Source organism: Bombyx mori, chromosome 14 (assembly GCF_030269925.1).
Source record: "Bombyx mori chromosome 14, ASM3026992v2".
Lineage (NCBI taxonomy): Eukaryota > Metazoa > Arthropoda > Insecta > Lepidoptera > Bombycidae > Bombyx > Bombyx mori.
Window position 1 is genome coordinate 6,486,382 of NC_085120.1, and position 23,330 is coordinate 6,509,711.

Consider the following 23,330-nt stretch of genomic DNA (forward strand, 5'->3'; position numbering starts at 1 on the left):
ACCAGGTGGGCCGTGAGCTCGTTCACCCACCAAAGCTATACAAAAAAAAATTACTAACATCTTAGTCGTCCGTGACCACAATAACAGAAAAGTAGTATATTCTAAAAAAACCGAAGAAATTACTAAAATGGAAATAATACATTTAAGGAGAAGAAAAATTTTGCGTTCTATATTTTTTCAGTACAACAACATGGAAGTTGGTTATCAATCAGCATTTATTGTTCACTTTGATACCCAAAGACTTCTGAATGTATTATAATTGATATCGTATTGATACAAATTGAACGTTATTTTGTTCCACGAGTTCTGCTCATTAAACCTTAAATTTTAATTCTATGTATTTAGTAGGTATGTAATTGTAACATTCTAGAAATTATGACTTTCCTATTTCCTTGTTAGTACGTAGTCAACGAGTTTGCAAATGACTTAAGCGATGGATTCCACCTATGCAGGTTTATATTCATGGTACATATTTGATTCAGAAGTGTGTAACTTATAATTATATAGTAACTTTTTTTTCTATAGGGGATTTTCTTTATTCTATAGACGGTTAGACGAGTTCTAAACTGCCTAAGATTATCCCAAATATCCCAATAGTCCCAAAGTAAGTGACAGCACCTTGAAAGATAAGGACGAAGTGTCAATCGCTTTATACATATGTATAATGACTAATCCACCCTTCAATCTGGAAGCTGGCCAGATTGCTTCTATTGCAAGACTGGTTGATTATCAAAACCTAAGAGCAACCTACTTATGCTCAAAAAAGATCGTATCATATAGTGATAAAACATGGGGAATCTCAGTAAACATACCATATTAAAGTTTCTGTATCTATTTAATAAAATTGGTCCGCACAAAGCTGGAATTCCTGTAAATATGTAGAACAAAAAAAAATGTTAAATGTTTATGGTTTTACAATGATTGTAGTTGACCACATTTCATCTTTTGTACTATGTCGTTCAGAAATAAAACAACCCTATCTAATTATAGTGTATGCCTTTATTAACCAACAAATTATTTCAATTATAGTGACAAAAATATACCTACTATAGTTTATTGTTATGGTGGTACTGTATTATAAAAGTTAGTTGTTACATTTAAATTTTAATAGTATTAAAAGGGAAATACGAAATCAAAGCATGCATTCAATTCCTCTTCGAATATACAGTGACCGGCGATAAATATTGCTCTTCGACCTTTTGAAAGAAACAATCGGCTAATTTCGGCTTCATAGAGCGCTATCTCTGTCGTACAATTTAACGTTTGCGACAGAGATGCTTTACTATGGAGGGTAGTAACTCTGTATGTAAAAAGTGCCCGTTAAAATCTGCTAAATAAGGGTGGCACTACAGTAGCAACCGGGTAAATAAAAAAAAAGGCGCTGAAAGTTATTAGAATAAAATAGAGAAATAAAAAAGGACGAAAGAACTGTAAGCAAACTACAAAATCACAAAAGTATTCTATTTAACGCTGATAAGAAAATGCAATCGATGTCTCCACGTTTTACCACAGCAATAATTTTAGGTTATATTGACGAAATTAATTTGGACTACGTAAACATGTGAGGTCTTGTATATTACACTGTGACTAACTACTCTAGTCATTATATATATTAAATTTCCTAACTCAACATACTTCAATCAGTTAACAACTGCTCAATTCATATCATACCCTGTGCCTATGCTAGCGCCATTCTGGAGGATTTTTGAACTGTTATTTAGTGCTGAAAGTGGGACACTCTTTTAAGCTTCTCCCATATGAGACGATTCTCCTTACCTCTACCCTCCATACGCTTTACGAAGCCGAAGTTAGCAGATTTCCCAATTAAAACTTCCAAGATTATAATACTAACTAAATTAAACTAGCTATCTTAATTTCCTGAAGTTAATAATTTAACTTTGACACGTTTTAATAAACTGTCAAAAATGCCACATCATCAGCTACACCGCAAATGTTGCGGTACATGGCGAGCTTTACATAGCCCCCGATACCGAAGTCGGCACCGTAAGAATTGCGCACTATATAGTAGGGTACACTGCCCCGCGCGTTGTAGCCGACTATTTGAACGGCGTGATCCAAAGTGGCTCCGTCTTCACTGCGCCTATACACAGAAAAAACATAACTGAAATCTATCTTTGTGCTTAATGCGAGTTTTTTAACTTCTTGTTAGGACCTATAGGGATAGAGGTAAGGAGCACCCTCTTGTATAGGAGACAAGTTGCAAAAGTGGTCCATCTGTAAACAGCATATTATTGTTCGAAGATTACCGAAACATCGCTAGTGTAGGAAGTGGAAATGCTTTGAATATAGCAGTTTTAAACAGAGTGAAGTATGCTAGGTTGCACTGAAGTGTGATAGTACATGGTGCCATTTTTTAAATCTTTCCTCTTGCTACTATGGCGCCACCTTATTTGGCTCCGCTCCGCGTGATGATGCTCCTTACTTCTACCCTCCATAAATAACTAGAGTTGCCACGAATAGTGATTTGGCCGAATATTCGGCACAAAGTACATGTTAGTTAGTTGAGCGCGTAGAGAATAATACGACAGCTCGGGACCTGTCTCCATCGTGCGCGGGCGGTCCGGGCATTTGACTGTTCCAGTTGCGAGTAAATCACGTCATTTTTCGGCATTCGGCCGAATAATAGGTACTATTCGGCCGAATACCGAATAGTAGCCGAATATTCGGGCATGTCTAAATAAAACAATGAAAATTGCGTTTCTTTTCGCATACAAAGAACTAACACGGTCTCAAACTAATAACTATTTTTATAGGAAATTGAACGAATATTTCAATATTAAGGAATAACAATTCAGTCCGTGAGCACAAAAACTGTAACGCGAGCTTCAACTGTAAAGCAGCTTTTAACTTAAGATTTATTAGATACACTTACATACAACCGCGCTGGATGATGCCTCCAAGATAATTTATCCAGGGCTGAGCGTTCACCTTGACTATGACGGGTCCATGGTGGGCTATCACGCGACGTAAAATATTTTCATCCATAAAACTGTTTAACAAGACATCAACGAATTACAACAGAATTGATTAGAAATCGCAAATTTTATAAAGCGTAGTTCACCATTCTGGCTGATACAATTTAAAAATTTATTCTAGTTTTAACGGGTAGCCGTCTTTACATCTCAAGTTTGGCATTACGCCCGCGGGATCCGTGAACTCAAAACCACAACAATCTTATTGACATATTCAGCTGACCCTGCAATCCGTTTCAGGCAGATAATTGTGGTGGAAGAGCTCACAGCCCTCCTGGTGTTAAGTGGTTACTGAAGCCCATAAACATCTACAACGTAAATGCGCCACCCTGAGATACCAGTTCTAAGGTCCTAGTATAGTTATAACGGCTGCCCCACCCTTCAAACCGAAACGCATTACTGCTTCACGGTAGAAATAGGCAGGGTGGTGGTACCTACCCGCGCGGACTCACAAGATTTCCTACCACCAGTAAAGCATTTTAGAATAGAAACAAAATTTAGCTTCCGGACCACTCCCTTCAATATTTCTGCGTTTTAATGGAAACCTTATCCACTTGGGCTTACGTTTTTTTATTGCTTAGACCAGTGAAGAGTTCACGTCCAACATAACGTCAACTGTCAACAGGAGCCCCGTAGACTTAAGCACCGTAAATGCCGCCATGCGCTTTGAAACATAAACTCTACGAAGTACTACACAGTACAACGATTGCCCGTCCTTAAAATTTGTTGTTGTTTCGCGACAGAAATAGGCAAGACGCTGCTACATCAAGTTCCTTACCTGTAATGCCAGTACTCCTTTATCTTTCTGCCCTTAAATGTACTGGAGTTGCAATTTCCACGACTTATCCCAAGAGGATAGCTATCTTCTGTTGTAACCACGGTATCATTAATACACATTTCATTCAGAGCCTCCTCGACGTGGCCTTTATTACAGCCCTCACAGACACTAACGCAGTCTAGTAATTCCTAAAACAGATATCATTTTTAAATCAGATTTATTTAAAATCTAAATTTTGTTTGGGGCCAGGTATACTGAAAGACCCTCAAAGACTCCGTCTAGCGGGCGTCCTTGGTTGAACCGCGCGTCTGGTTGCAGTGTTGACTGCAGTAAACCCCTTACCCGGCCCGGGTTCTGACCTCGGGGTACATCGGAAGCTTACGCGAGAGTGCAGGGGAGTCGCTTAATGGGTAGTTCCCAAAATTACATCCTTAAGCCCGCGGTCATCTCCTAACACCTGCGGGCCGTCCAGTCCAACATAACCAAGGCCCCCTAGGCGGTGACATCGAAGAAAGTGGACCCCCGACCCAGAAAAAGAAAAGAAAAGGTTTACCGAAAGACCCGTATTCCATATATCGCGATGCCAAGTATTGTGAACCCGCCCACTAGATGAACTTAATCGCAAAAATAATGAAAACTCAATGAATACGGATTGCTTCAAACCAGTTCCTCTTAAAATTTGTGTACGTACGCTCGTAGCAGTAAACTACGTGTTATAAATTTATGAATCAGTAAAACTGACTTATTTCCTGAGTAATGTAATATGTAAAATAAAAACAAAAAACAAAAATCTTACGTTACGGACGTTTTTCCCGGTTAGGGTACCCCTCCGCATCGTCTTATAAGGAACTTCGTTCCAAAACTGAACTAACAATTAATATATTCTTATCCTGTTGATCTCTGTCATGATATTAGAGCAAAGTTATAAATTTATGTATTTTCGTCGATACTTGATGCGGGTACATATTTTCAAGTTAATTAACATGTACTTCTTCAAATGAGGTTTGCGGAGAGCACTCGGCGGTAGGCAACGACTTGCATATCTGACGTTAATGAGCAACTATAACCACTTACCATGACGCGGTACCTATACTCGTCAGCATACTGAGGAAATAAGAAATTATACTAAAATAAAGGCAACCTGTTTTGCTGTCAGCATAAAATGCTTAAATTAGCCAACCTGTATGCTAAGACGTGTGTGACTCATTTTCTGTTTTACAGCCATAGACTCCATGGTTTCAACTATGCTGTATGCCCAACAGCCATTGCAATTTCCTTGATTCAAAACAGGTCCGATCATTCCCTCTTCTCGCCTTAAATAATCATGTTTTGATAGATAAAACTTGATTCTATTTTTAAATTATCTCTCTGAATATGATAACCAAAAGACCGTGCAACAAAATCAATTCCTTTCGGAGTACACGACATCATGGCTTAAAATAACAATAGTGGAAATTTTGCTCCATTTTTAATAGAAAATAACCCTTTACCATACTGTTCGTAATAAACTAATTGACACACAATAATTGAAAACACAATAAATGCCTTAAGGAAATGACGTATTTATTTACTGTGTAGGTGGAAAAAATACAATTATATGCCAGTTAACATATTATAGACAATATTATTTCCAACGCCAGTAGTATCAACATTTAAGAAATTTGCATTTCAATAATTATTCTTGCATTCAAAAACAATTGATTTTAACGCATGGTATCTTTAAAACAAGTTCAATTCTGAAATTTGATTGAATATTTACAATAGAGTGTATGTTATAGTTCAATTAGATAAATTTTCTTTATAAAATTCTGAAATTGCTACCGTCAGTGATAAGCATTTTCAGGGCTCAACCCTAGTCACTGCATGTACTTCCAAAACTACGAGCCTGCTTCAGATAAGTCTGTACTCACCAATCCTTATAGTCCGGTAGGTCTTCCGAAAATAAATTGTCAGTAGCTAAATTCTGGTAAATTTTACCGCTGCAATTGCTATACGTGTTTTTTAAGCGCGGCGCTATTCGAGATTGAGTAATGAACCGTCGACGTATTTCCGCCTGAGATCGATCCGATAATACAGATAGACCATAAACGGCTCCCGTTTCTCGATTCTTTTTCGCGATATCCACCAAAGCTGCCTGCCGATAATACGAATTTTATTTTAGCCAACGCAATAAAATAGCGGGAAAACATGTTCGTAACTTGGTTCAAAACAATACTAAACGTGACTCACAAGATTACCATAACAACAATTATAGAACACAACATGTGACGAAATCAAATATATACGTTACTAATCGCTAAAGAAGTAAATAAGTAGAAAAAAATATATAAATAGCATTTTTTGGTATAACGGTATTGGTATATATATAAAATGCTATGTACAGCGCAGCGTTGGGCGTCCCCCTGCCCGTTGGACCGATGACTTGCGGCGATATGCTGGGAGAGATTAGATGCGGAAGGCGGAGGATCGTTCATTGTGGCGGACTATGGGAGAGGACTACACCCAGCAGTGGATAGATACAGGCTGATGATGATTATGCTATGTACATTTATATTTTTTATCAAATATGTTGTTTCAAACGGTAAGAACATGGGACTCGTATGTCTTCCCTATAATTATCTCTTAGCGATGAGTCGCTCGTTGTAGGATTTTTATTCAATAATTAACAATTGTGTACTAGTAGTACATTAAAAGATCCACTCACGTAATTCCAACGGTAAACTAGACCACGGAAAAACAAAAGAAAAAAAAGAAAAAACTCTGTCATACGAAGAATGCAACTGTGCGTTTGTAATATAATTGAGACTCAGTATTCGCTGTGCTTAGTGCGAGCTTTTTAACATTCTCGGTAGCGTAAAAGTTAACTCAAATCTGTATGAACTTGGAACGTTTGCCGCTAGGGGCGCCATTTGCATTACACACATACAGTGTAATATTTGAAATTCACTATATTATACACTACTAATTTTATCTATTTAATACAAAATATATAAACATGTAAAAATATATTTGTACTGAAACAATAGAAAAAAATAAAAAAAATAAACTTACCCTGAAATATTTCAATCGTATTTTGTATTCTGCTTCGGTGTAACTCTTGTTAAATTTCTTTAAATACGCATCGAATACTTTAGACGTGGGAACGTTTTCAAAGTGTTCATTTTGATCGAGTTCCCTCGTAAAAACAACGTTTAATATTAAAACACCACATAGGATCAAAATTAAAAAAGACAGGGGCACTACAAATTTTAATGTGTTTCTGTTCATTTTTATAGTTGCTTATATTTCAACTATAAGTCACTATAATGAACGTAACAGGATAATTTGCAAAATTAATACGACTATACGTGTACAATTATATATGTATGTACATGAAATACATTAAATTTATAGATTAAATGGGGAGGCTTATGTCTAGCAGTGAACGTTTGTGGTCTGAAAGAATATATGTATTAAATATTATATAAAAATGAACAATCATTTCAGTTTTTTTTTTTCACTTTACATTATTATTATTATTATTATTAGCGGGAACGTGAGCGGCGAAGATGTTTTTATTTTTATTTTGTTCATTTGGTTTCTCCAGATTGAAATATGTAATAACGATGGTTTATTAACTGTTCGGTATCAGTGAAAGTTCATGTGTGAAAGATGAAGGAAAGTGCAAGGAAGTACATATTTGCATGTTAAGAAAATGTGAAAAAATTAAATAAAGTTGCTGAACATAGCTTCATGGGTTCCTCTTAATGGTCCACTGAAAAAAAAGTCAATAAATAACCATCATTACTATGACTATATTTTATCCCGTTTCATCCCAATCGATTAGTCGCAAATTTATCAACTTCATATCATTTTCCATATTATAACAGAATATATGTATGTATTATACATATATAAGACTTGGCTTAAAGGTCTCGTATCCAGGCCATAAAATTATATAAAAAAAGGTAGTTGGACTGAGTGCAGTCGCTTCATTGGTTTTGTATTGCAACATAATTGCAACGAACTGAATTTATTAATATTGTCCGGTGTTCGCGGTCTACGTGATGTTTCTGGTCTAATGTGTTGTGTCAGCATATCATTTTGCAAAGAACCGTTAACCGTAAACTCCCCCCAATAGAGCAGCATCAAAAAATATAAATAATAAAACATTTACATAATTTTTTATAAATCCATTTATTGAACATTTCTTCATACGGTTTCAATATATGTATAATATGCAAAATATGAACTTGACCTTATTAAAATAAATGAGTAAATGTATATAAAAATTGCTTTATGAAACCGCTTATTTACAATCACAGTATTTGGCAAGGTTTTATGGCTTTAAATTCGTATTTATGATATATTATTTTATAAAGGCACTTCAATAACAAATAACAATACAATTAAAAATTATTAATCTAAAATGGTCCCACCTTTAAATTGCCTAACTTAATCCATCATTAAACAATACAGGACAAATCACCAACGATCATTTGGCCCTAAGCTAGGATTCCCTTTACAGAACCAGCACATATACATACATAAATATACAATTATATTTATACATATATAAATTCGTTTACATTTTCACTTCAAAGCATTTATGATTAATAAACGTCCATGTACTTTAATGATCTCAGGTCGCATGAATTATAAAACATGTCAATTTCATTAAAATCTTGGCAAGAAAACGTTAACTAAAAGAGTTCATAATTATTTAATTATTTCGAAAAGTTAAGAATTATTACTCATTTCAATGTGAAATAAAAATTAGCTGCATTTAATGACACTTTAAAACAAATCTTCGCAACAAATTTTAAATATTAAATATGTGTCATGTTAGATTACAACTTATATTATAATGTATCATTATTCATATTATGGCAACACTATACATGGCGTAAACAGTTTAGTAAGGTATGATTTGGAAAAACGACTTAACAAAATTTAAAGTAAATTTTACAAAAATAAGCCTTATCAACATATGTTTTTATGTAATGCATAATAGAAATGCACTGTGTAATTGATATTAAAAAATTTGAAATACTTGAAACTAATTATTAATAATCGAGTCCCGAAAATGTTTGTGATTTTTTTTCAGTAAAAATTTAACAATACAAAAATATCCAGACACGCGGGTTCACGACCTAGTGCGATGCGGGGAGCTAGCTGCCTCCATTTCAGTAAGCTGATTGACGAAATCTGAACTTATTAGACTAGTATTTACTCTGAAATTGGCAAACTAATTACAATCGTCATGTTAGTACATTCGTATTGAGCTTTAGAAATGATTACCCTACGCCCCGTGAACATTTGTAAAATATATGTAATATCAACAAATAAATCTTAACATTAAAAATACATACATAGATTAGGACGGAGTATTTATTGTCTTAATTTTTAGACTTTAACATTTTAGCTTTTATACTCTGTAATCGATCTAAAGGCGGTCCCTAGATCTAGCGATTACAAAGATCTTTAAACATAACAATCACCCATATTATTAAAACTAACATGGTATTCGAAAATGGTTAACAAAAATAACTAATTGCCCCATTTATATTTAAATCTGCGGTATCTGTTAATAAATGTCAAATATGTCAACGTCAACATACGTCACAACTTATCATAGATCACAATACAGATATCGGCAAATGGAAACCCAATTAGCTGGAAGTAGAGCATTAATTTCTCTCCTACGCTAAAACTATTACATAATTTTACAAGTCATGACAGACTTAATTATACAAAATGAGTATCCTTATTTGTTATAGAGAGAACGACGTTTACAAATTACTATTACAACAAAAACTATTAAATTATTACCTAAAAAAATGGTCCCAATTGTTCGAATCCCTTTATGTAATGAAAACTATTTTATAGAACGTCTACGGTCGCGACTTCGTTGGCCAGACCACAAATGTTGGTGCCCACGGCCAACATCAGATAGCCACCGTTTCCGTAGTCGGCTCCCCACGAGTTCTTGGCGATGTAGTAAGGCACTTCGGCCGTCAAATCGTAGCCAACAAGTTGGACCGCGTGATTCAAGTCAGCCGGTGCACCGCTGGAAAAGACAAATACGAGATTTGCATTCAGGATAAAAGGTAGCGTGTCTATTTCACTATGCTGTCAATCGTTTCGAAGTGAAAGAAGGACAAACAAACACATTTTCACGTTTATAATATTAGTATGGATTTGTGACTTTGGTAGAGTACACGTACTACTTGAGACAACATCAACCAAATCATATACAAATCTAAAGACGAAATGTGAAGCGCCAAGGTTTTGTTATCAGAATAAATAATAACTGGGTATAGAGTAATATTATGGGTAGGTACCACCGGTCTTCGTATTTCTGCCATAAAGCAGCAATTAATTCCCAATTTAAAGGTGGAGAGAGTTGTTATTTTTTACTGTTGAGACTTCTACCTAATGTCTCACGGCTAGTGTCGGTATTCATGCTGTCAATTGTGTCACTTGTCAGAGTAATACAAATTTGCTTTTAAATCGAAATATTTGTCATAGAAGGCCACGTACGGGTTGAAGTGTCTAGAGGATTTGATCGTGGAGCTACGAGCTGGTATCTATTTCAGTCAGCAATGAAACAACATTAACGGGGAGTCAATACCAAATATTAAACATGAAGAGATGTTAAATTACGATCGGCTCTATAGATTCTCTGTTATACGAAGCGCTAACAGTGAGACACCTATAGAGCTGTAAAACAATTTTTTTTTATTGCTTTGTTGGCTGGACCAGCTCACAGCCCACCTGGTGTTAAGTGGTTACTGTAGCCCATAGACATCTAGAACGTAAATGCGCCACCCACCTTGAAATATAAGTTCTAAGGTCTCAGTATTGTTACAACGGCTGCCCCACCCTTCAAACCGAAACGCATTACTGCTTCACGGCAGAAATAGGCGGGGTGGTGGTACCTACCCGTGCGAAATCACAAGAGGTCCTACCACCAGTTATGTTACTTTTCAATATTCGATTTATTGTCAGTTAAATACTTCTTAACGCCTATCAAAAGAACTTTGATAACATACAGACGAGTCTACATAAAACATGATTGTGAAACAAGCGCATATCTAAACTTCTATTGTTGTCGAGTATTATACCTACAAAAATAGAACGAATTATAATCTGAACTATTAACCTGCAATGATACTGTATGACTCCGCCGAGATAATTCTGCCAAGTTAGGGCGTTGACAGCGACCGTGACCGGGCCGTGTGTGGCCAACGCTTCCAATATCTTCTCCTCTGCACCGACGAAACTGAAATTTACATATACATAGTCACATAACTACCAGTATCGATAGTATATCGCGTAAGGCGAAAATGAATTAGCAAATTTAGTTTTTTTAAAGTAGAGATAATTTCTTATGGGAGGGTAAAGCGCTTCGTTACGTAACGCGTTACGGCGCCAGTCTCTCTGGCGTCCCTTTCTCGCACGCAGCAGCGCTACTGCGAACGTATGTAACTCCTAACTATTTATATATATTATTATTTTTTGCAATTTATGTTACAATTTTCCTTACATTATCATTTTTATATACATAAAACTTAAATAATAACCTAAGCTTTTAAATTAAACAATTTCAATATTATATAGTTCAACTTAGATCACTTTTAACGGCCATCCCGAGATGCAGTTTTTTTTAGATTTATTTGATGGCAACACTGTGCAACACGAATGATAACCTGGGCTTCAATATTACTCAAAATTACAATTTGAAACATGGTTGACTTATTATCCATTTTGCATCCGAGAATGTGAAATAATTAAACAAAATCTCTGGACGCGATTTATCGGGTTCTTCCAGCAAAAAAAACCACTAGAGTCGCTGGAAACTCCCACTTTTAATTTAATACTATTAAAAATATTGTTTAACTCACTCGTCACAAGTAAAAGTGGATATTCGCACGCCGGTCGCGTTCTTAGTGGCCTTGCATGCGCCGCTCATGAGACGGAGCGGGTACTCTTTCTCGTGCTGTATAGCCGTGTTGGTTATGGTCAACCAGTCTAGCAAAAGACATATGTCCCCACCCGCGCATCCGCTGTTGCCTAGACCGGCGCAGTCAATCACTTCCTGCAATACAATCCGTAAGCTTATTTATTTACCTATGCTGATAGCCTTGATAGACTATTTCAGCTTTTCCTTGACGTGTAGGAGAGCTCACGGGGCTCAAACCGGGGTGTTGCTAACACTGGCCCTAAACGCGACCCACTGAGAAAATCCGTCGAGAAACTCAGTAGGATGTGTCTATGGGTTAATTTACTCGTCGAGTCCATCGTCGCAAGCGACGGGTTCGGCGAGAACGATGACCGGTGCTTGAAGTATCCGTGAACTTGAAGCATACGTCCTTATAATAGCAGGTCACCGGGAAAGCGATTAGGGTTTTAGTCAATAGGGGTCCATTACACCTGTATGACTCGATTGAACACACCGGCAATGATCACAACCGAATGATACCCGATCCTTTCTGAAAAAGTTATTACCTTTTTCTTATTGCTTAGATGGGTGGACGAGCTCACAACCCACATGGTGTTCAGTGGTTACTAGACTATTTTGGAAAAAAAAACAAACAAACAAACATCCAACCTTCAAACCGAAACGCAATACTGCTTCACACACACAAAACGCTCAGAAAACTTCCTATCACCAATAATTACGATAATTCAAATACCTGCACACTGAGTGGCATTAGAGTGCCAGTCTTGATGGCTTGCATAGACTCGATAGTGCCAACTGTACTGAACGCCCAGCACGCTCCACATAGACCCTGATCTCTTACAGGTCCTATAACTCCTTTCGTTCTCCTAAAATTGTAATTCATAATTGGTTCATTTCGTCAATATTAAAAGCAAGTGTAAAGAAAAATTGAGTCAGCAGCAGTACAGCAGTAGAGAACTTGAGTATGACACCTGGCATAGCTAATGTCCATGAGCAGTAGTGACTATGTACTTATAATCAAGCAGGCCGTAGAATCGTCTGCCTGCTATGGCAAGAATAATAAAATAAATTAAATATTTCTAGCCATTTAGTTTACAGATGAAAAGTTTTCAACTAAGACAGAGAACACTTTTTTTTTCTAAAAGATAAAAAATGCCTGCAATCTAAATCTTTAAACCTAAAGTAATGCATTACGAGAACCCTAAAGAAGGGTTAGGATACACGTAACATTGATAGCCTTTACAGTGGGATTACATGATAAAAACAAAAGGTCACAGCAGAAATAGGATCCATTCCGCTTCTTAGGTAGGCGTATAGCGCGTGCTTCCCTAAAATGGTTATTGATTCTAATCGTTTCAGAATAACTAATTTTTTTAAGTTGGTTTTGTACAATGATATCAGCAAATGAGGTTCTTTAACACATTATGCGCGAAAAAGACAATCTCCTTGTCAATACGATCAAAATAAAGCCTCTGTTGTACGTTTTTATAAGAGAGGCCTACAAAAAGAATATCATCCACCGGGTGATTTTATTAGATCAATCAGAATGTTGTTCGGCACTTAAACATATGCAAATTTTCTCCAAACTATCGTTGGCGTGATTCGGGTTTTTTGATTGGATACTTTTAGATGGCAGACAGAATACCGCTACACTTCCATCACGGAATTTTATTAGTCGATTCGTAAACTTTTTTTGTAAAATACATTTTATATTTCTTTTAGAATAAAATAGCGGTATTTATTTACCTAAATATACGCTTAGCTACGACTTTTCGCTTAAATAAACTCGACATTATTTAATTACACCACTTATTTACATAGAATTAAAAATATATTATATAGTATATCAGATATTTTATTAAACCGCATAACGTAAATTTCGACAGCATGTAAATTAAAAGTAAAATTATAAAATTTAACAATTAGAATTTGATTTGGTCATAATATTTGCTTGTATTCTTTTGTGATAGAAGTGACATTCGAAATTTTAATAATGTGAGGACATCGTGATAGTCAAAAGAAACAAGTCTTTAATCGTAAAATAATCATTTCTAATTTATTTTATAGTTTACTCGTATTCGACAACAGGTTTGGGCGCAGACCGGTTTTTTATTACATCGACGCGGAAACTGGAGTTCTTGTTCACAATTATATTAGGTACTGTTATAATTTGGTTGTATGTTGTCTATTTCTAACACAAAGAGTGTATTATCAACCCGCAAGGTTAGGTTAGGTTAGGTTAGTTAGGTAACACCACCCTGCCTAATTGTGACAATGCAATCGTACGGCCCTATTGGAGGGTGGTAGGACAAAATTTATACTTTAGAATTGTAAACTTCATCCTCATGTCTAAAGGTGACTTATTACTAAAAAGCCATGACCTCGTTCGACTTATGTAACTATTATAATTTGGTTATATGTTGTCTATTTCTAACACAAAGAGTGTATTATCAGCCCGCACGGTTATTAGGTAACACCACCCTGCCTATTTCTGCGACAAAGCAATCGTACGGTCCTATTGGAGGGTGGTATACATTACAATTGTGAACTTCATCCTCGTGTCTCAAGGTGGCTTATCGCTAAAAAGCCAAGACCTCTTTCGTCCACCTATCTAATGTTTTAAAAAGATCTCAAGACCGAGTCACTAGGACAATAAAAATATATATTGTTATTATATTATTTAAATAATTTGCATTCATGGTTTAAATTATTAAAAATAAAGCCCTGAGGTTTGTTTACGAGAATTATACCTGTTATTGGTTTAAGGATCTGAGAAAAGTAATTAATCGGACAAACTAAGTAGGAAATTAATATTTTAATAATAATTAAACCAATTATTTGAGGTTTGTTGTGTTATATAATAGTTTTTGAAAAAATCACCCATTGTCTTTTTAAAGTGGATGAAATTCACGTGATCATTTAAGTTCGGTTTTAATCAGATACATTATTAAATAAACAAGAAAACAAGTTTCGATGTCTCTCAAGACTTGTAATATATTCAAATTTCGACAAACGACACCTTGGTAGATAGCTCAGATACACTTCTGTAATTGTGATATAAAAGTAATAAGCCTGAAATTCGAACGTAGGATCAATTCTCTTAAACATGTTTAACTCAACTCATTGAAATCGTTAATTGAATGCCTTTTACAATTATTAATTTACTAGCGACCCGCCCTCGCTTCGCTTCGGAAACATTAACACACATGAAACAAAAAAAAAATTAAAAAAGTAGCCTATGTTCATCAGGGACAATGTCGGCTTCTAATGGAAAAAGAATTTTTCAAATCGGTCCAGTAGTTTCGGAGCCTATTCGAAACAAACAAACAAACAAACAAATCTTTCCTCTTTATAATATTAGTATAGACAATTAATGGAAAACGTAGTTTAACTCTGTTGGTATATTGCCTGAAGCCGCCTGGCCCGATGTTTTTTTATTGCCTGTGTAGGCAGACGAGCATACGGCCCACCTGATGGTAAGTGGTTACCGTCGCTCATGGACGACAGAGCGTCGACGGTAGAGCCAAGCCGTAGCCTACAGGTTTGGCATGAAATACTATGATAACAATTACAGAAGTTAGACAACGTCCACAGGGACCTATTATTCCTCAATGTACATTGCCATGACTGTATTTCGCAGAAACCTTGCGAAAAAAAATACCATTTTATGTCACGTTCTAATATTAGAACGAAGTTCCTTATGGGACGACGCGGAGGGGTACCCTAACCGGGAAAAAACGTCCGTAACGTAAGATTTTTATAATGCACACAGTGTACGGCTTAACTTTGTAATAACGTACAAAAAATAATATATTTTTTATCATTCATTGACCACGATCTCAGAGCGTTTGTTTGCGCAATACACTAACTCTTATGCAAACAACCGTGAATGAAGTGTACCACAATAAGTTCGCACGTTACCGACTGAACGTGGGTTGTTGCAAAACCTCCAGTTTTATTTTCTTTATACCTCGAATAAAACTTAAAATTAATATTTTTATAAGGAACTTCGTTCGTATCCGGTGTCCCACGACATCACACATCTTTTTGTTTTTAAATTGCTTTTCGGGTAGTGAAGCATGCGAATCATCTTGCTTGGTAGTTACCGAAACGCTTACACGTCAGTCAGTCTGTAATTAGAAGATAAATCGGATACGCCCTGACAACTACGCTAAATTTTTTTATTGCCGTATAGGCAGACGAGCATACGGCCCATTTGATGGTGAGTGGTTACCGTCGCTCATGGACGTCAGCAATGCCAGAGGCAGAGCCAAGCCGCTGCCTACCGTTTAATACTCTCCACAAGCCTCGTTACTACGCTACTACGATCTTACCACAAGTCTTGAACCTATAGACACAGATTATTATATAATATAGATAATCATATTATTACCACTATTATGCCTATTTCTGTCATGAGGCAAGAATGCGATTCGGTTTGATTTATAAGATTTGCCGTCATTCCACTACTAGTTAAAGCGACATGTGTGGGTGTAATTTGACTGTATTTATATAGCTAAATCTTGGTCTGTATCTACTTGTGTAGTACGAATATAATTAATCGTATTCAATTTTTTTAATTTGAATTTAATTCCTTTTCTAAATTAGACCAGTATTTGAAGTAAAATATAAAAAATAAACTTTATTACTACGTCACAAACACTCCGAACGCAACATACGTATTATCTCTATTGCGTCGGAGCAATGGAATGTCTATGTTAAGCATACAACATCATAAAAAAATGAAATTTAGATATTGTCCAAAAAATATGTCGCATATTACCTACCATGCGGGATTCATTTTAAATGAAAGGACTACTACGTTAAAACTGAAAACTTCATACTTTCTTTCCTGCTACTAATCAAGTTTATATCATTAAAACTAGTAACAACCCCTGACAAACCCCTCCTGAGCAGTGACCTCGAGACACTGTTCGGTATGGGGGACGCGGTCATCCTGGCAGGCGATTTAAATTGCCACCACACTAGGTGGAACTGCCATCGCACGAATGTGAACGGTAGGCGTCTCGACGCGTTCATAGACGACCTCACATTCGAAGTATTCAACCCCCCGACCCCCACGTGCTATCCGTACAACGCCGCGCGTCGTCCGAGCACAATAGATCTGGTACTGCTGAGGAACGTAACTCTGCGCTTACGCTCCATCGAGGCAATGTCAGAACTCGACTCAGACCACCGACCTGTCGTCATGCAGCTCGGTCGCCCACTCAACCGCGAACCAGATACGAGGACCATGGTGGATTGGAAGAAGCTGGGCACGTGCTTAGCTGACACCGCTCCACCAATCCTCCCTTGCGGCCCGGATTCAACTCCATCCCCCGAGGATACCGTCGAATCCATAAACATCTTCACTGATCACGTCTCGACGGCGATCATAAGATCCTCGAAACAAGTCGATGTGGAGGACTGCTTCCACCGCATCAGACTTTCCCCCGAACTTAGGGACCTCGTTAGAATTAGAAACGCGGCAATCCGGGCCTACGATCGATATCCCACGGATTCAAACCGGACTCGGATGCGTCGCTTACAGCGGGAGGTCAAATCCCGCTTAAGCGACGCCCGAAACGAAAACTGGGATAGTTATTTAGAAGAACTCGCGCCCACTCACCAAGCATACTGGCAACTAGCTAGGACCCTCAAGTCCGAAACTATAGCCACTATGCCGCCTCTCGTACGCCCCTCAGGCCAACCACCGGCTTACGATGACGATGACAAGGCAGAGTTGCTGGCCGATGCACTGCAAGAGCAGTGCACCACCAGCACTCAACACGCGGACCCCGAACACACCGAGTTCGTCGACAGGGAGGTCGAGCGCAGAGCTTCCCTGCCGCCCTCGGACGCGTTACCCCCCATTACCACTTCCGAGGTCAAGGAGGCGATCGATAGCCTACAACCACGGAAAGCTCCCGGCTCCGACGGCATCCGCAACCGCGCGCTTAAACTGTTACCAGCCCAACTGATAACGATGTTGGCCACCATATTAAATGCTGCTATGACGAACTGCATCTTTCCCGCGGCGTGGAAAGAAGCGGACGTTATCGGCATACACAAGCCGGGCAAACCGAAGAACGAAACCGCGAGTTACCGCCCCATCAGTCTCCTCCCGGCGATAGGCAAACTATACGAACGGCTCCTTCGTAAACGCCTCTGGGACTTCGTATCCGCGAATAAAATTCTTATAGACGAGCAGTTTGGATTCCGCGCCAGACACTCGTGCGTCCATCAAGTGCACCGCCTCACGGAGCACATCTTACTAGGGCTGAACAGGCGGAAACCCATTCCGACAGGAGCCCTCTTCTTCGATATAGCGAAGGCGTTCGACAAAGTCTGGCACAACGGTTTGATATACAAACTGTATAACATGGGAATGCCAGACAGACTCGTGCTCATCATACGAGACTACTTGTCGAACCGTTCGTTCCGATATAGAGTCGAGGGAACGCGTTCCCGGCCCCGTCACGTCACAGCCGGAGTCCCGCAAGGCTCCGCTCTCTCCCCGTTACTATTCAGTTTGTATATCAACGATATACCCCGGTCTCCGGAGACCCATCTGGCGCTCTTCGCCGATGACACCGCCATCTACTACTCGTGTAGGAAGAAGGCGTTGCTTCATCGACGACTTCAGACCGCGGCTACCACCATGGGACAGTGGTTCCGGAAGTGGCGCATCGACATCAACCCCACGAAAAGCACAGCGGTGCTCTTCAAAAGGGGTCGCCCTCCGAACACCACGCTGAGCATCCCCCTCCCGACTATGCGCGTCAATAACCCCGCCCCCGCCGTTCGCCCAATCACGATGTTCGACCAGCCCATACCGTGGGCCCCGAAGGTCAAATATTTAGGCGTCACCCTCGACAGTAGGATGACATTCCGCCCCCACATCAAGACGGTACGCGACCGTGCCGCCTTCATTCTAGGACGTCTCTACCCGATGATATGTAGGCGAAGTAAAATGTCCCTTAGAAATAAGGTGACACTCTACAAAACTTGCATACGCCCCGTCATGACCTATGCAAGTGTAGTGTTCGCTCACGCGGCCCGCATACACTTAAAATCCTTTCAAATTATTCAATCCCGTTTTTGCAGGATAGCCGTCGGAGCCCCGTGGTTCGTCAGGAACGTCGACCTCCATGACGACCTGGACTTAGAGTCCATCAGTAAGTATCTGCAGTCGGCGTCCATGCGCCACTTCGATAAAGCGGCACGACACGAGAACCCTCTCATCGTGGCCGCCGGTAACTACATTCCCGATCCTGCGGACAGAATGGAAAGCAGTCGACGTCGCCCTAAACACGTCATCTCGGATCCTCCTGATCCACTAACGGTGCTTTTAGGTACTTCAAGCACCGGTCACCGTTCTCGTCGAACCCGTCGCTTGCGACGAAGGGCTCGACGAGTAAATTAACTCTCAGACACAGCCCACTGAGTTTCTCGCCGGATCTTCTCAGTGGGTCGCGTTTCCGATCCGGTGGTAGATTCTGCGAAGCACGACTCTTGCTAGGGTTCGTGTTAGCAACATCGTCAGGTTTGAGCCCCGTGAGCTCACCTACTAAAGTTAAGGCTACGCTGAAATAGCCGCTAGGGCTATCAGCTTAGGTAGGAAAAAAAAAAAAAAAAAAAAAGTAACAAATTCAAAATAGAGTAAAATAATCAATATTATTATGCCAGAAATATAATTTCGACAAATGATATAAATATAATCATATATAATCGTATCTATAAGAATAATCTATAAATATTTTATCTTTCTACCAAGTGTCACACTGTGTTACACATCCACATAGACATATGACAACAAACAAATATAAATCATCCTAGTGTAGATCTTGATATGTAATTTAAAACCAAATGAGAACTTAGTAATGCCCCTGACTGCAAGGATAACTGGCTAATGAATCCTAAATTAAACACAACAAATTCTAACATATGAATATTATTAAAATATCTTTTAAAAAACAACTTTTACATCATAAGTGTTGATGTGGAGAATAAAAATCACTATGCAAAAAAAGCAGCAAACATTTGACGCTTAAAGTCACTATAAATATAAATATAAATAAATATAAATATTTTACTAACAATCACGCCACGTTAACTGGTCCCGTGATAAGTTCGTAAAGAACTTGTGTTACAGGTACCAAATAACGGAAATAAATGTAAGATTTTTATTATACACATACATATATATAATATACATCCATAACCCCGGAAAAGACATTTATATTTATCATACAAATATCTTCCCTTGGCGGGATTCGAACCCGCGACCCCCTAGTGTAGTGACCATGTCACTTACCACTACATCAGACGGACGTTAAATTACTTACAATTTCAAATTCATTATACTCAAATTTTTATTAATATCATCATCATAGCTGATGACTTTCCTCCTAAGATTCGCCATATTGGCTAGTTATGTACTTTCCTATGTTCAGCAGATTCTCTTAACCTTCAACAGGTTATCAGTCTTTGTGCGAAGCCTACCCTTGCTACACTTTCATGTTTTGTCACCACCAGAGCACTAATAAGTATAAGATAATTAATGTTTTCTAGATGACTGTCTGATGTTTTTTTACCCAAAGTCTACTTGTTCTGCAACCACTGACATTAAATTACAATAATTTTTTTTTATTATAAGTTACCACAATTTTATGTGGCTCTTATAGGTAGACTGGCAAAAGTGTTATTCATAATAATTTGTCAAACATGTCAGCACTTTAACACAAATAGAGATACTGAATTAATTGTTAAAAGACAACTTTAAGTATACTTGACGTTCCAGTAGCTATAGTGCATATCTTTTAAAAACACAAATTTCACACATTTTGTTCTGAATTTACAAAATTTCGACAAATACTAAAAAAATGATAAACAGAATCCAACATTTATTTCCAATCTTGAAATACTGAACCTTGAAGTCATTGACTTAGGGCATTGGCATAAAATACAATTGGATAAAAATATCAACAGAAAAACAGTCTTATAGTAACTTCACTTTATCAATTATTAAAAACACTTATATTTGACCACTTTTTATTTTCATGAATCAATAAATAGTCTATAATTTTCAAAAGAGCTAATAGGCATAAAATGATGAAAAACAAAAACTGCGAAGTGTTTTTTACTGAAGTCTATGAGTACAACTATCAAAAATAAGATTGTTAATTATCTCAGGAATAAAAAAAATCTCAAACAGAAGATCCTTTTGCCTGCATTGAAAAAAGTTTAGTTGTGTGCATAAAGATAGTGATATCGATCAGCCCATACTAGTTCACCAAAATAGTAGAGATTCAAATATAACATATTTAAGTTAAGGCACAGGGGTTTCCAAACATAGGGATCAGAGGGTATAGCGTAAAACTGATATAATATTATATTATACATTAAGTAAACACTAAAAACTCATATTCAATTTTGAAAAATCTCTGTGATTTAAATGCTATGATGCCTTAAAAGATATTTAATGACTGAAGTGTTTTTTTAAAACACTATAAATATCAATTAAAATATAATTTCATTTTTAAACATTTCAGGAATGAGGTGTCAAGATTTTCTTATCTTCCCTAACACAGAGGTGGTAAGTCTAAAATTATTGAAAGTTTTTCAGACATCCATATGTTGGACAACATAAAATGTTAGCAGTTTATAGATTCTCCTAACCTCATAGGACTAGGTGGTAAAAAATATATGCTAGTAATAAAATTATTTTAATGCATAGATAGGTGAACACATGAGAACACAAAAGCTGCCACACATTTTGTGGCATAAGTTCAAAGTTCAAATGATTTTTAGAATAAATGTTTCTTTTATTGCCATTATAGGCATGAGGATATCGACCACTAGATGATAAATGATTATTATCACTCATGGACATGAGCAACACCAGGGGTACATGCCAGTCACGCCGAACTACTGCGTACTCTCAACAAACTTTGTTTAAAGAAAGACAATAAAGTTACACCATTTAAACCTGAATGTAGAGCTGCATTACTACTGAAATAGGCAGGCTGAATTTACAAAAGCTGATATTTTTATTTATGCTCTCAACATACTTTTTTAATATTTGAGTCGTCTATTATCAAAGGTGGCAATCTGTGCATTTGGACAAAAAAAATTATTCATATGTCAATACAGATTGATTTGAATATAATTGTCTCCTTCAAAGAATACGGTTCAAAACCTGCATTAAATAAAGGTTAATAGTTAACCTGTTATTTGTCTAAGATGTCGTTCAGAAGAGTTTTGTGACTGCCAATGGAATACAAAGTCAATAATTCGTTTTTCTAATTTACCAATAATTGTCCAAAAGTCACATTGCCTGCTTTGATAATAGTCGACTCATTTATTCAGTACAATTTTCAAGGTTCTACAAATAAATAAAAACTCACCAATCGACCTTCAATGGAAGAGTAGCACGTTTTTTCCTAATTATTACATAAACATTATTATGAGGTTCATTTGCACATGGCGTTCTATTTCTCTGGTGGCTGCTGTGGGGTGTATCATTATCATCATTTCCAACAGTATTTTCAGGTTTCTGATCTCTGAACTTGCTCCAACTCTTGCCATACAAATGAGGTGATTTCTTAAGTCTCTCATCTGATAAGTGAATCTCTTTGTATTCGAGCTTGGACATATCCGAGATTCTGGTTAAACCATATCTGGCTCTGTGCTCCTCAGGGCCACGCGCAGCCGCATTTAGTTCTTCAATTTCGCGCACAGATGCCTAATTTTTTCAACAAAAAGCACAGTTAGTGATTGAAGGTATTGCATGTTTCAAGTGTTTTATTAGTTTTTGGTGTGAACCGGCGAGGTGTTACAAAAGTAAAGTAAAAGGATTTTTTCAAAGATACTCACCACAAAATGTTCAAATCTCACTGCGTATTCATCGGGTTTATTTTTGTAACTTTTATTATACTTTTGAATATATTCATCAAACATCGGCTTTAACTCTTCTTTGCCTTTTTGATTGGACAACGTAAGAGGAACAGCTACGAATAATAAACAAATCAAAGCAAAACCGAGTACCCAGTTCCACCATTTTTTCATTTTGTAGAATAATTATAATTAGCACACGAATTAATATAAGTTCATTGGCCGAGCTTAGGATCAAAATCTAATTAGTAAAAAATTTGTGGTAATTATTAGATTGATTTAAGTTCAACAGTTGTTGTTTCAAGTTTCAATATTTGTTTATTAATAATTACTGCACACTGCACAGTTTCGTAATTCGCTGCGGACGGAAGGAACTATGTACTGAACTACTGAGTAAAAAAACAACTAACAAATTTTAATAAACAAACTTGTGAGTAGTTGTGACTTGTGAGTTGGGCGCGAAGGTGAACTTTAATTTTTTAAGGGATTTTATGACCTGGGAACTAAGACCTTTAAGTCATGTCTTATTTTAATTTATATTCTCATTTTTATGAAAAATGATAAAATGGAGTGAAATGAAATGAAGATGATTAATTTAAGACATTAATCAACTGGGATGAAGTTAAATAACATGAGATGATATGAGATGGACTTTTTGGAGCATCCCGAGAAGTTACGTCCAGCGGCTTTATTTCATTTTTTCACATTTGTGCACTTT

At 37.3% G+C, this 23,330-nt stretch overlaps 1 protein-coding gene across 1 annotated transcript; it reads right to left on the minus strand.

Moving 5' to 3' along the window:
• Window positions 1–979: 979 nt before the first annotated feature.
• On the minus strand, window positions 980–23,080 carry LOC101741653 (uncharacterized). The gene is made up of 12 exons (XM_062672239.1): window positions 22,595–23,080; window positions 22,126–22,463; window positions 12,450–12,582; window positions 11,658–11,851; window positions 10,916–11,035; window positions 9,636–9,820; window positions 6,823–7,049; window positions 5,682–5,905; window positions 4,952–5,084; window positions 3,772–3,959; window positions 2,894–3,010; window positions 980–2,101 (listed from the first exon to the last, which is right to left on the minus strand). Exons 1-12 carry the CDS (start codon window positions 22,784–22,786, stop codon window positions 1,909–1,911), a joined length of 2,244 nt encoding a protein of 747 aa, XP_062528223.1. The 5' UTR covers window positions 22,787–23,080; the 3' UTR covers window positions 980–1,908.
• Window positions 23,081–23,330: the final 250 nt, after the last annotated feature.